We start from the raw sequence: 13,397 nt of genomic DNA on the forward strand, positions 1-13,397 counted from the left end.
TTAAGTCTTTAATCCATCTTGAATTGATTTTTGTATAAGGTGTAAGGAAGGGATCCAGTTTCAGCTTTCTACATATGGCTAGCCAGTTTTCCCAGCACCATTTATTAAATAGGGAATCCTTTCCCCATTGCTTGTTTTTCTCAGGTTTGTCAAAGATCAGATAGCTGTAGATATGCAGCGTTATTTCTGAGGGCTCTGTTCTGTTCCATTGATCTATATCTCTGTTTTGGTACCAGTACCATGCTGTTTTGGTTACTGTACCCTTGTAGTATAGTTTGAAGTCAGGTAGTGTGATGCCTCCAGCTTTGTTCTTTTGGCTTAGGATTGACTTGGCGATGCGGGCTCTTTTTTGGTTCCATGTGAACTTTAAAGTAGTTTTTTCCAATTCTGTGAAGAAAGGCATTGGTAGCTTGATGGGGATGGCATTGAATCTGTAAATTACCTTGGGCAGTATGGCCATTTTCACGATATTGATTCTTCCTACCCATGAGCATGGAATGTTCTTCCATTTGTTTGTATCCTCTTTTATTTCATTGAGCAGTGGTTTGTAGTTCTCCTTGAAGAGGTCCTTCACATCCCTTGTAAGTTGGATTCCTAGGTATTTTATTCTCTTTGAAGCAATTGTGAATGGGAGTTCACTCATGATTTGGCTCTCTGTTTGTCTGTTGTTGGTGTATAAGAATGCTTGTGATTTTTGTACATTGATTTTGTATCCTGAGACTTTGCTGAAGTTGCTTATCAGCTTAAGGAGATTTTGGGCTGACACAATGGGGTTTTCTAGATATACAATCATGTCGTCTGCAAACAGGGACAATTTGACTTCCTCTTTTCCTAATCGAATACCCTTTATTTCCTTCTCCTGCCTAATTGCCCTGGCCAGAACTTCCAACACTATGTTGAATAGGAGTGGTGAGAGAGGGCATCCCTGTCTTGTGCCAGTTTTCAAAGGGAATGCTTCCAGTTTTTGCCCATTCAGTATGATATTGGCTGTGGGTTTGTCATAGATACCTCTTATTATTTTGAAATACGTCCCATCAATACCTAATTTATTGAGAGTTTTTAGCATGAAGGGTTGTTGAATTTTGTCAAAGGCTTTTTCTGCATCTATTGAGAATCATGTGGTTTTTGTCTTTGGCTCTGTTTATATGCTGGATTACATTATTGATTTGCGTATATTGAACCAGCCTTGCATCCCAGGGATGAAGCCCACTTGATCATGGTGGATAAGCTTTTTGATGTGCTGCTGGATTTGTTTTGCCAGTATTTTATTGAGGATTTTTGCATCAATGTTCATCAAGGATATTGGTCTAAAATTCTTTTTTTTGTGTGTGTCTCTGCCTGGCTTTGGTATCAGAATGACGCGGGCTTCATAAAATGAGTTAGGGAGGATTCCCTCTTTTTCTATTGATTGGAATAGTTTCAGAAGGAATGGTACCAGTTCCTCCTTGTACCTCTGGTAGAATTTGGCTGTGAATCCATCTGGTCCTGGACTCTTTTTGGTTGGTAAACTATTGATTATTGCCACAATTTCAGATTCTGTTATTGGTCTATTCAGAGATTCAACTTCTTCCTGGTTTAGTCTTGGGAGAGTGTATGTGTCGAGGAATTTATCCATTTCTTCTAGATTTTCTAGTTTATTTGCGTAGAGGTGTTTGTAGTACTCTCTGATGGTAGTTTGTATTTCTGTGGGATCGGTGGTGATATCCCCTTTATCATTTTTTATTGTGTCTATTTGATTCTTCTCTCTTTTTTTCTTTATTAGTCTTGCTAGCAGTCTATCAGTTTTGTTGATGCTTTCAAAAAACCAGCTCCTGGATTCATTAATTTTTTGAAGGGTTTTTTGTGTCTCTATTTCCTTCAGTTCTGCTCTGATTTTAGTTATTTCTTGCCTTCTGCTAGCTTTTGAATGTGTTTGCTCTTGCTTTTCTAGTTCTTTTAATTGTGATGTTAGGGTGTCAATTTTGGATCTTTCCTGCTTTCTCTTGTGGGCATTTAGTGCTATAAATTTCCCTCTACACACTGCTTTGAATGCATCCCAGAGATTCTGGTATGTTGTGTCTTTGTTCTCATTGGTTTCAAAGAACATCTTTATTTCTGCCTTCATTTCGTTATGTACCCAGTAGTCATTCAGGAGCAGGTTGTTCAGTTTCCATGTAGTTGAGCGGTTTTGAGTGAGTGTCTTAATCCTGAGTTCTAGTTTGATTGCACTGTGGTCTGAGAGACAGTTTGTTATAATTTCTGTTCTTTTACATTTGCTGAGGAGGGCTTTACTTCCAAGTATGTGGTCAATTTTGGAATAGGTGTGGTGTGGTGCTGAAAAAAAATGTATATTCTGTTGATTTGGGGTGGAGAGTTCTGTAGATGTCTATTAGGTCCGCTTGGTGCAGAGCTGAGTTCAATTCCGGGGTATTCTTGTTGACTTTGTCTTGTTGATCTGTCTAACGTTGACAGTGGGGTGTTAAAGTCTCCCATTATTAATGTGTCTGAGTCTAAGTCTCTTTGTACGTCACTCAGGACTTGCTTTATGAATCTGGGTGCTCCTGTATTGGGTGCATATATATTTAGGATAGTTAGCTCTTCTTGTTGAATTGATCCCTTTACCATTATGTAATGGCCTTCTTTGTCTCTTTTGATCTTTGTTGGTTTAAAGTCTGTTTTATCAGAGACTAGGATTGCAACCCCTGCCTTTTTTTGTTTTCCATTTGCTTGGTAGATCTTCCTCCATCCTTTTATTTTGAGCCTATGTGTGTCTCTGCACATGAGATGGGATTCCTGAATACACCACACTGATGGGTCTTGACTCTTTATCCAATTTGCCAGTCTGTGTCTTTTAATTGGAGCATTTAGTCCATTTACATTTAAAGTTAATATTGTTATGTGTGAATTTGATTCTGTCATTATGATTTTAGTTGGTTATTTTGCTCGTTAGTTGATGCAGTTTCTTCCTAGTCTCGATGGTCTTTACATTTTGGCATGATTTTGCAGCGGCTGGTACCGGTTGTTCCTTTCCATATTTAGCACTTCCTTCAGGAGCTCTTTTAGGGCAGGCCTGGTGGTGACAAAATCTCATCTCTCAGCATTTGCTTGTCTGTAAAGTGTTTTATTTCTCCTTCACTTATGAAGCTTAGTTTGGCTGGATATGAAATTCTGGGTTGAAAATTCTTTTCTTTAAGAATGTTGAATATTGGCCCCCACTGTCTTCTGGCTTGTAGGGTTTCTGCCGAGAGATCCGCTGTTAGTCTGATGGGCTTCCCTTTGAGGGCAACCCGACCTTTCTCTCTGGCTGCCCTTAACATTTTTTCCTTCATTTCAACTTTGGTGAATCTGACAATTATGTGTCTTGCAGTTGCTCTTCTCGAGGAGTATCTTTGTGGCGTTCTCTGTATTTCCTGAATCTGTACGTTTGCCTGCCTTGCTAGATTGTGGAAGTTCTCCTGGATAATATCCTGCAGCATGTTTTCCAACTTGGTTCCATTCTCCCCATCACTTTCAGGTACACCAATCAGATGTAGATTTGGTCTTTTCACCTAGTCCCATATTTCTTGGAGGCTTTGCTCATTTCTTTTTATTCTTTTTTCTCTAAACTTCCCTTCTCGCTTCATTTCATTCATTTCATCTTCCATTGCTGATACCCTTTCTTCCAGTTGATCGCATCAGCTCCTGAGGCTTCTGCATTCTTCACGTAGTTCTTGAGCCTTGGTTTTCAGCTCCATCGGCTCCTTTAAGCACTTCTCTGTATTGGTTATTCTAGTTATACATTCTTCTAAATTTTTTTCAAAGTTTTCAACTTCTTTGCCTTTGGTTTGAATGTTCTCCCGTAGCTCAGAGTAATTTGATCATCTGAAGCCTTCTTCTCTCAGCTCGTCAAAGTCATTCTCCATCCAGCTTTGTTCCTTTGCTGGTGAGGAGCTGCGTTCCTTTGGAGGAGGAGAGGCGCTCTGCTTTTTAGAGTTTCCAGTTTTTCTGTTCTGTTTTTTCCCCATCTTTGTGGTTTTATCTACTTTTGGTCTTTGATGATGGTGATGTACAGATGGGTTTTTGGTGTGAGTGTCCTTTCTGTTTGTTAGTTTTCCTTCTAACAGACAGGACCCTGAGCTGCAGGTCTGTTGGAATACCCTGCCGTGTGAGGTGTCAGTGTGCCCCTGCGGGGGGTGCCTCCCAGTTAGGCTGCTCAGGGGTCAGGGGTCAGGGACCCACTTGAGGAGGCAGTCTGCCCGTTCTCAGGTCTCCAGCTGCGTGCTGGGAGAACCACTGCTCTCTTCAAAGCTGTCAGACAGGGACATTTAAGTCTGCCAAAGTTACTGCTGTCTTTTTGTTTGTCTGTTCCCTGCCCCCAGAGGTGGAGCCTACAGAGGCAGGCAGGCCTCCTTGAGCTGTGGTGGGCTCCACCCAGTAGAGATTCCCGGCTGCTTTGTTTACCTAATCACGCCTGGGCAATAGCAGGCGCCCCTCCCCCAGCCTCGCTGCCGCCTTGCAGTTTGATCTCAGACTGCTGTGCTAGCAATCAGCGAGACTCCGTGGGCGTAGGACCCTCTGAGCCAGGTGCGCGATATAATCTTGTGGTGCGCCGTTTTTTAAGCCCGTAGGAAAAGCGCAGTATTCGGGTGGGAGTGACCCGATTTTCCAGGTGCTGTCCGTCACCCCTTTCTTTGACTGGGAAAGGGAACTCCCTGACCCCTTGAAGTGAGGCAATGCTTCGCCCTGCTTTGGCTCGCGCACAGTGCATGCACCCACTGACCTGCACCCACTGTCTGGCACTCCCTAGTGAGATGAACCCGGTACCTCAGATGGAAATGCAGAAATCACCCGTCTTCTGCGTCGCTCACGCTGGGAGCTGTAGACCGGAGCTGTTCCTATTCCGCCATCTTGGCTCCTCCCCCAAGAACTACAATTTCTATAATGTTAATAGTGTTTCTTTTGATGAGGTGCCCATCTGCATTGTAAACCTGTACAACCTAAATCTAAAGTGGACTGGCCCAGTCAAAAATGTAGTGGACGTTCATATGTAAGTTAAAAGGAAATTGTCTATCCATTACCTGTTTTAAAAGAGTGTAAGGGCTTAAATAACTTTTATTTTAAAGCAAATCTGGAAGAGGATCTTGTAAAGAAATAAAATATAGAGTGTTAGTATGATCTCAATTGAGTAAAAAGAACCATATGCTTAGAAAAGGACTTCAACTTTAAAATGGTTATATCTGGGTCATCATAGAATTATAGAAGATTTGTTTTATTCTTTTCCAAATTTTACAATGAATATAATTCATTGTGGACTAATATAAATTAGGTCCACATTAAGCCAAAAGAGAAGGTGGAGAGAGCTTGAAGATGTAGCAATAGAAACTGTCTAAAATGAAACACAGAGAGAAAAGGACGAGAAAACATGAACTGAGCATCAGTGTGAGCTGTGGACAACTTCAAATGACCTAATGTATGAGTCCCCGAAAGAAAAGAGAGGGAGGAACAAAAAATTTGAAGAAATCCTGGAGAAAAAGTTTCTAAATTTGATAATAATGAAAGCTACAGATTCAACAAGCTCAATAAACTGCAACCCAAGAAGTATAAAGAAGACTACACAAAAGCATATAAGAAGCAAATTCCTTAAAACCAATTATAAAGAGAAAATTTTAAAAGCAGCCAGAGACAAAAGTCACATTGTATTTAGAGGAACAAAAATAATGACAACAGACTTAGAATTCTACACTCAGTGAAAATATCTTTTGAAAGAGAAGGTAAAATGAAGACTTTCTTAAACATACAAAAACTGAAAGAATTTATCATCAGCAGGCCTGCACTACAAAATTGTTAAAAGTCTTCTAGGCAGAAAGAAAATGATGTTAGATGGAAATTTGGCTGTGGAATTTTATCTACTCAAGCTTCTGGAAAGCACAACCAATCTATTTTTGGTTTCTATGTATCTGTCTATCACGGACATTTCATATAAATCAAATCATACAATATGTGGGTTTTGTGTCTGGCTTCTTTCACTTAGTATAATGTTTTCAAGGTTCAGGTTTTAATATGTATCAGTAAGTACTTCATTCCTTTTTGTGGAGGAATAATATTTCATTTTAGGGATATATCACATATATTTATTCATTTATCAGCTGATAGACATTGAGTTGGTTCCACCTTTTAGCTCTTATGAATAATACTATTATGAATGTTTATGTACAAATCTTTGTGTGGACATACATTTTCAATTACCTTGGGTATATACCTAGGAGTAGAATTGCTGGGTCCTATTTTGTACTTATTTCTAAAATGAGGTTATTTTGGAATCTGATTCAGGTTTATTCAAACTAAATGTGGTATCTTGAGAAGTATTTGTCTCATTCTGAAACTCAAGTACGGTTGAGACAATGAACAATACAAGCAGTGCTATCGCCATGTTTCTTTGCCATTGCAAATGCAGGAGGCACAATATAGAAATTTAAAAATGGTGATTGTGATTGTCTTACAGACCCATCCCAGTCATAGTTGCCTTGTTCTTTCTCTTTTTTCTTTTTCTGTTCTTTCTCTTCTGTTTCTGCTTCCTGTGCAAGAACATTATTTTCATGTAGCATATTGAGTTATATTTTGTATTTCCTTTTTCAGGCATTTCTAAAATATACATTGATCTCATTAGAGGAGAATCATTGATCATTTGTAGCATCGCATCAATTTTTTTTGGAAATTTTCGGGGCAACAGAATCCACTTTTCTATTTTTAGAGGTAGGAGCATTTTTTGTCTGTATATTTTCTAAAATCATTCTCATTAAAATTAAAATACATTCAAATGTTTTAACTTTGCTGCCTTCTCTATACTTTACTTTTGGGCTGATTACAATGATATATGAAGTAACAAGAAAAAAATCATAGTTGACCATCTGCATCCACGGATTCAACCAACTGCAGATCAAAAATATTCAGAAAAACTCAATAAAAATAACAATATAACAATAAAAATGCAAATTAAAATGCAATACAGTATAGCTATTTACATAGAGTATTTGCATTGTATTAAGTATTAGAAGTAACCTAGAGATGATTTAAAGTACACAGAAGTATGTGCTGTAGGTTATATGCAAATAATATGCTATTTTATATCCAAGGTTTTGAGAATCTGCAGATTTTGGTATCCAAAGGGGTTCCTGGAACCAATGCCCCATGGATACCGGAAGGAGGACTGCATGTGTGTTCTTGGACATTAAGGGGGAAAGAACATTTAAAAAGTGCTTTAGTTTTTCTCAATATGCATAAATGCATGTGTGCACACATATAGTGTCACAATAGACACATATAGTGTCAGCTCGCTCAGATTTACTTCTTAACTGGATCAATCTGGATCTCAGTGACTGAGTGCTAAGAATTGGCTTGGTTCTGGATTTGGGTCTCAGAGTGAAAGCAGAACATTGTATGCAGGACTGGAGGATCCAGTCCTAGAAGTGACAAGAACCAGATTCCTACAGCTAAAGCCCACTGGGATATGAAGCTGTTGCCTTGCTAGGTTTCCAGATGTGTTACTAGTAGAAATGAAAAGGGGAAAAAAATCACAGTAGGAAGGGAGAAAATGTGTTTTTCTGTTATACTTTTGTGATAGTCACAAGAGGAGGACGATACTAAAAGGAGAAATAAATATTAATGAATAAAGAGGGGTTTGCAGTGCTTCTCAATGAGGGAGCTACCGGGCATTGGGGTGGGACAATTTTTGTCATTTAGGACTACCCTGATAGCTACCCACTGACTGCCACTAGTGCCCCCAGTTATTCTGACTAATGAAAATTTCTTATCTTCATTTTCCAATGTCTCCTGGGCTGGGGGCAGGGGTCATAAACTAACTTCAGGTTAGCAGTGACCCTGGGCCTAGTTAGCTTGGTCTTGACATAGTTTATCTAAAAATTTTTAATTTAGATTTTTTTTTTGTTTAGACATTCACTCTAAACCCATTTGTCACAAGTTTTTCCCATTTATTCTCCTTGCCTTTCTCCTGAGGACATTTGAATCTTCTATCCCTAGATAAGCAAACCTTAAGCTGCAGACTATAAGGGAAGGTTATTCTGAGAGAGGCTTTTTTACCAGACTTTCACGAGACACTCCTATTTGCTGACAAATAAGGTGCCCACTCAAAATCTCACAAGCAAACCAAAGTGCAAAGACCCAAATGCCATCACTGAAAGAGACAAAAGTTATAGCTCAAGTTTTTATTTCTTATTTTTTCTTTCTTTCTTTTTTTTAGATTTACATGTAGGCATTGAACTCAGCTATGACATTTTGGGAAGCATAATATTTGGATATTGGTGTGCAAAAATCATTCAGTGTATATTGGCTGACGTTTTTAGCAATATGCTGACTAATATCATTCTCTGCTTTTCAATGGTGTACATGACTTTCTATATTGGTAAGGCAGAAATAAATACAAAAATTACTGTCCTTAAAGTAAGTTTTATACACGTTTATTTTTTCCTGATCTTGAATCCAGTTGCTTCTCCTCCTTTTTGTGGCCCCACTGTGTGTTCTGTCATATTATATTACTTACCTCTAGCTCTTTCCTGGTCTTTCTTAATATCCTTTTTATTTCAACTCCATGTCCAATTTCCTTGCACTGTTCTCTGTGGTTACTCTCTTGTTCTTTTTGGACTCTTCATTTGACTTTGTATATAGTCACTGGCATTCCCCAGGCAGAGGAATCAACACTGAGCTCATTTCTGCTCTAACCGTCAGAACAAACCATCTGCAAACTGAGAAGGCTAGGAGAGATGCTCCTGAGGCTTTTCTAGATCAACAGCCTTTAATTCAATGGATGCCAAATTGAGAAGACTGTAGAAATGGCAGCTCTTACTTAGGCTAAGAGTCAGGAAAGGAGAGGTATATTTATTGTTGAAAGAGAAGCAGGAGAGTGAAATAATCACAGGAGTAAGAGTGCTCAGCACTGGCTGACCTTCAGCTAGTTTAGTTCAATGAAATGGAGATTTAAGTGTTTACTGGCCTGACTGAGGTGCCCGGTCCCTAAGAGACATAGTAACTGTGGCCAAACTGTCAAATTCCACTTTTGCTCTCATCTCACACAGTGAAGCAACTTCGGTTCTTGAAAGGCCTCAGGTATCAAGAGGTTAATTACTTCTCTTTCACCTCCAGTTACCTAAAAGCGCTGCTGCTTCTGCAGATTAATTGCCACCTGAGGGTTTCTCACTGCCCTGAATCAGTAAAATTATAGAAAGCATTCACTGAAGGCTCATTTCCTTCAAATTTCTTCATTTTCCCCCTCTCCTGTGCTGCTTTTTATAGATGCCTTAAATGTTTGAAGAAAAAAATTTAATTTAGTCTATTTTTCTACTAGACTGTGAGTTCCTTGAGGTGGAGGCTCTTAGTCATCTTTTTATTTGTTCTCTTTTCTATGTTTGGAGCTTGCCATATGCCTGATAGTAATTTAACACATGTTGGTTGAATAAACTGCTACTAGTCCTCGAAGAGCTTTGGAGTTAGGCAGACTTGAGTTCAAATCTCAGCTCTGCAATTTATTAGCTTGGTGACCCTGGAAAATTACTTAACCTCTCTACGGTTCACTTTCCTTATCTTTAAAAGTGGTATGATAGGCTGGGTGCAGTGGCTCACGCCTGTAATCCCAGCACTTTGGGAGGCTGAGGCAGGCGGATCACTTGAGGCCAGGAGTTTGAGACCAGCCTGGCCAATATAGTGAAACCCTGTGTCTACTAAAAGTTCAAAAAATTAGCCAGGTGTGCTGGCGCATGCCTGTAATTCCAGCCACTGGGGAGGCTAAGGCACAAGAATCCCTTGTACCCGGGAGGCAGAGGTTGCAGTGAGCCAAGATCACGCCATTGCACTTCAGCCTGGGCAACAGAGTGAGACTCTGTCTTAAAAAAAAAAAAAAAAGGTGTTATATCGCCTAATGTATTAAGGGTATTGCAGGCATTAATGAGATAATCTGTCATGTGACTCACTCCTGCTGGTGTGCTGATAGCTCTTGCTGGTTTGCCAGAGCTGATTATCCTCCTGTCTTTCAAACTCTGTTCAAGTGACATTATGTTGAGAGCTCGAAATTGGCCACAGTGAGAGTCTTTACACCATAGAAATTGGAAGACACTGCAACACTGCAACTCAGGGTTCCCTCTACTGCCCCGACCTTGAACTGGGTTTTAAAAAGCTTTTTTCCCTTACTGCCTGTATAATTGCAGAAAAGAGCTGGCTTTAAACATTTACCAGCACATCACTGGGCTCAAGGTAGGGCAGTCAATAAATATGAGTTCCTATTCCCTTTTCTTTCTAAAAAATGGAGATGCTTCCAGTCAATGTGTGGCATCATCTTAACCAGATGTGTATGAATTGAGGGCAGGCAGGTGGGATGGGGTTCCCTAGAGTCTTTTAGCATTATTGCCACATTAGAAGACTCCCATTTCTGACATACAACTTTTCAAGTTGGAATAGGGTTGTTTGGTTAAACAGTATGAATTCCTTATGCTCATTCAGGTATATAGCCAAAAAGCTGATCAATTCAGCTCAATCCCAATTCAATTCAAATCAAATGTTTACCAAAAATATATTTGAGCATTATGAAGTCTGATTATTTTGTGCTAACTAAACGGCATCATAAGACTCTGAAGTTGATTTCTGTGAACGAGTATAAGTCGCATAGCGGTGGAGTAAAAGGTCCTTAAACAATTGAGACACTTGTGATTTAGATTTTAGGAGGTGGAGATCACAGAGAACTGAGCCAGGACCTTGGTTCTAGTTTAAGCTTTATCCTCAGTTCCTTCACCTGTAAAATGGGGAGACTGAGTTAGGCAGTGATGGGGTGGTAAATTGGCTCTCTGGGAAGAGAAAAAGCCCTGATTTGCAGTGCTTGTCAATTTTCATGGGATAAATACATCTACTGCGGCTGATTTCAAGGATGGCTTTGGTTAGCAACCTGCTCACAAAGTTACTAAAAAATTAACAACTTTCCTGAGCAGGTACCAGGTCTCTAAGAATCAGCCTTAAACAGAATGATGATTTTCTCTAGAAATTATGCCTTTGAGATTATAGCTGTCACCAGCAGAGAGGAAATATCTGTATTTTGGTTGCATTTGTTCAGGTAAGACTTACTGCAGAGTGTGGATGAATGATAGAAGGTAGGAATTTAGCATTAACTACTCAGGCTTAAATACATCCCAGAGTCAGCACTTGTGTGTGCTATATATACTGATTTCAGCCAATAATTCTTTGTAGCTTCAAGGCAGCGCTGTGCCGCTGCTCAGAATGAAAGCTTGCTAGGTAGCCTCCTGTTTTAGTTTGAATTGTGTCCCCCCAAAAGACGTTGAAGTCCTACATTCCAGTACCTGTAAAGGTGACTTTATTTAGAAAGAGGACCTTTGTAGATGACCAAGTTAAGATGCAGTCATTAGGGTAGGTCCTAATCCAGTATGACTGTATCCTTATAAAAAGGGGAAATTTGGACACAGCGACAGATACACATAGAGGGAAGATTATGTGAAGACACAGAGAGAATACCAGCTATAAGCCAAGGAATGCCTGAAACTACCAGAAGCTAGGAGAGAGGCCTGGGACAGAATCTCCATCACAGCCCTCAGAAGGAACAAACCCTGCTGATCTTAGACTTCTAGCTCCGGAACTGTGAGACAATACATTTCTGTGGTTTAAGCCCCCCAGTTTGTGCTATTCAATTATGGCAGTCCCAGGAAACCAATACACCTCCCTCCTTTATTACACTTTCCTCTGCTTCAGGAATTAAAAAACAACCTCAGGCAGTCCTTTACTCATACTTCGTAAGTTCCTGAAAGCAAACTCAGAAAAAGGCAGTGTTATAAGGAGATGTTCCATAGCCGGAAAGCGAAAATGCAGATAAAATTCTCACTTATACATTCTTTAATGTTACATTTCTTTCATGTTGTTTAATTTTGTTCTTTTCCCTGACTAATGAACATACCATCAATTGGCTTAAGTCCAAAAAGCATCTGATTGAGGTTGGAGAGTCACCTCTTTGAGTGCTGATGTATAATTCATGAAAGAACATGGGTTCTATAAAAGTGTAGGCTACAGGCATTCCAAGAGGGATTCCTCCATCCTAGCAAGGAGGAATATTTTATCAAGTGACAGTGTTTAGAATTTTGGGGGAATGGAGATAATAAAAAGTAGAAGGAGTTTTTGTCATCTTTATAATTGTTTTAAAAGTCTACAAACAATGCATCCCCTTGTTGCCTGTAACTGGGGCTTATCACTTCCACTGTCCCTTCTTTATAAAATACCAATTATAGAGAATTGGAAATTGAAAGATAGTTTCCCTGTCATCACAGTTTGCGGCACTCCTGGTTTTATTGTCATTAGTTATTTAAATTAAATTCAGTTAAATAAGTAGATAAAAAGAAGTCTAAAGTGAACTTAAGGGATTAGATAAACCAAAAGAATAGTAAACTCCTCTTTAAATTAATAAACAATATTAATTTACTAAGCAATAAAGTAGATAAAAACAATTAACAGCATGATAGTATTATCACTTATTCATTGCTTTAAAAGTGTGGCAAGCATTTTCATGTTTTCTAATTTAATTTTCACAACTGTATGAGTCATAACTATTTTACACCTATTTTATAGTTACAGGGCCACTAATGGAGGAAGGTGAGGTCACATTCCAAAAGCAACCAGCTCTGCTTTCCCCCAAAGCTCTTCCAATCCTATCTTTCATGTTCTTTGTCTTCCTTTCTGTCTGATGGTTTTAATGTGCAATTTGAAGACTCTGCAGCCTAAGACTGCAGAGTATTCATGGTATTCAAATATCCTTCAGGTTGGTTTTCCTGCCTCAGACTATTAATACATTTACACATTTGTTTAGAGCCCAAGAAATTACAAGTTTAATTAGGGAGGTCTATAGCTGCAAAAGAAAAGCAGGTGTAAGGAACTGGAGTCATCAGAAGCACTGAGCTTGGCTCACAACTCCCAGCACATGTAGTGCAGTATTTCTGAGATGCTTAAAGGACACCTTGAGGGCTGTTGAACTTATTTTCCATTAGCCCTATCCTCAGTGATGGTCTCCAGCAGGACTTGGCAAACTGCGACTCTTGGGCCAAATCTGCCTGTTAGCTAAAAGTGTTTTTTACATTTTAAAATGGCACAAAAGAAGAATATTTTGTGGCATATGAAAATTATGTGAAATTCAGACTTCAGTGTCTATAAACCAAGTTTTACTGGACACATCCGTTTACGTATTATCTGTGGCTGCTTTTGTACTACAACAGCTGAGTTGAACCATTGTAACAGAGGCTGTATGCATCACAAACACTAAATATTTACTATGTGGCCCTTTATAGAAAAAGTTTGCCAGCCCCAGGTTTACTGGATTAGGTCAATCCTTTGAAGCAACTTTCTAAGAACTACTACTTCTCTTAAGATTCCCACCAATTCTTTAT

At 39.3% G+C, this 13,397-nt stretch overlaps 1 protein-coding gene across 1 annotated transcript in view; it reads left to right on the forward strand.

Annotated features, from left to right (window-relative positions):
- Positions 1-13,397, forward strand: part of SLC9C2 (solute carrier family 9 member C2 (putative)) — a 109,261-nt gene that overhangs the window by 19,129 nt on the left and 76,735 nt on the right. The window contains exons 6-7 of the mRNA XM_055111410.2: positions 6,595-6,711; positions 8,216-8,377. Of these exons, the coding sequence (XP_054967385.2) occupies positions 6,595-6,711; positions 8,216-8,377 (279 nt within the window). The remainder of the gene's footprint in view (positions 1-6,594; positions 6,712-8,215; positions 8,378-13,397) is intronic.

The sequence above is a fragment of the Pan paniscus genome, chromosome 1 (genome assembly GCF_029289425.2).
Source record: "Pan paniscus chromosome 1, NHGRI_mPanPan1-v2.0_pri, whole genome shotgun sequence".
NCBI lineage: Eukaryota > Metazoa > Chordata > Mammalia > Primates > Hominidae > Pan > Pan paniscus.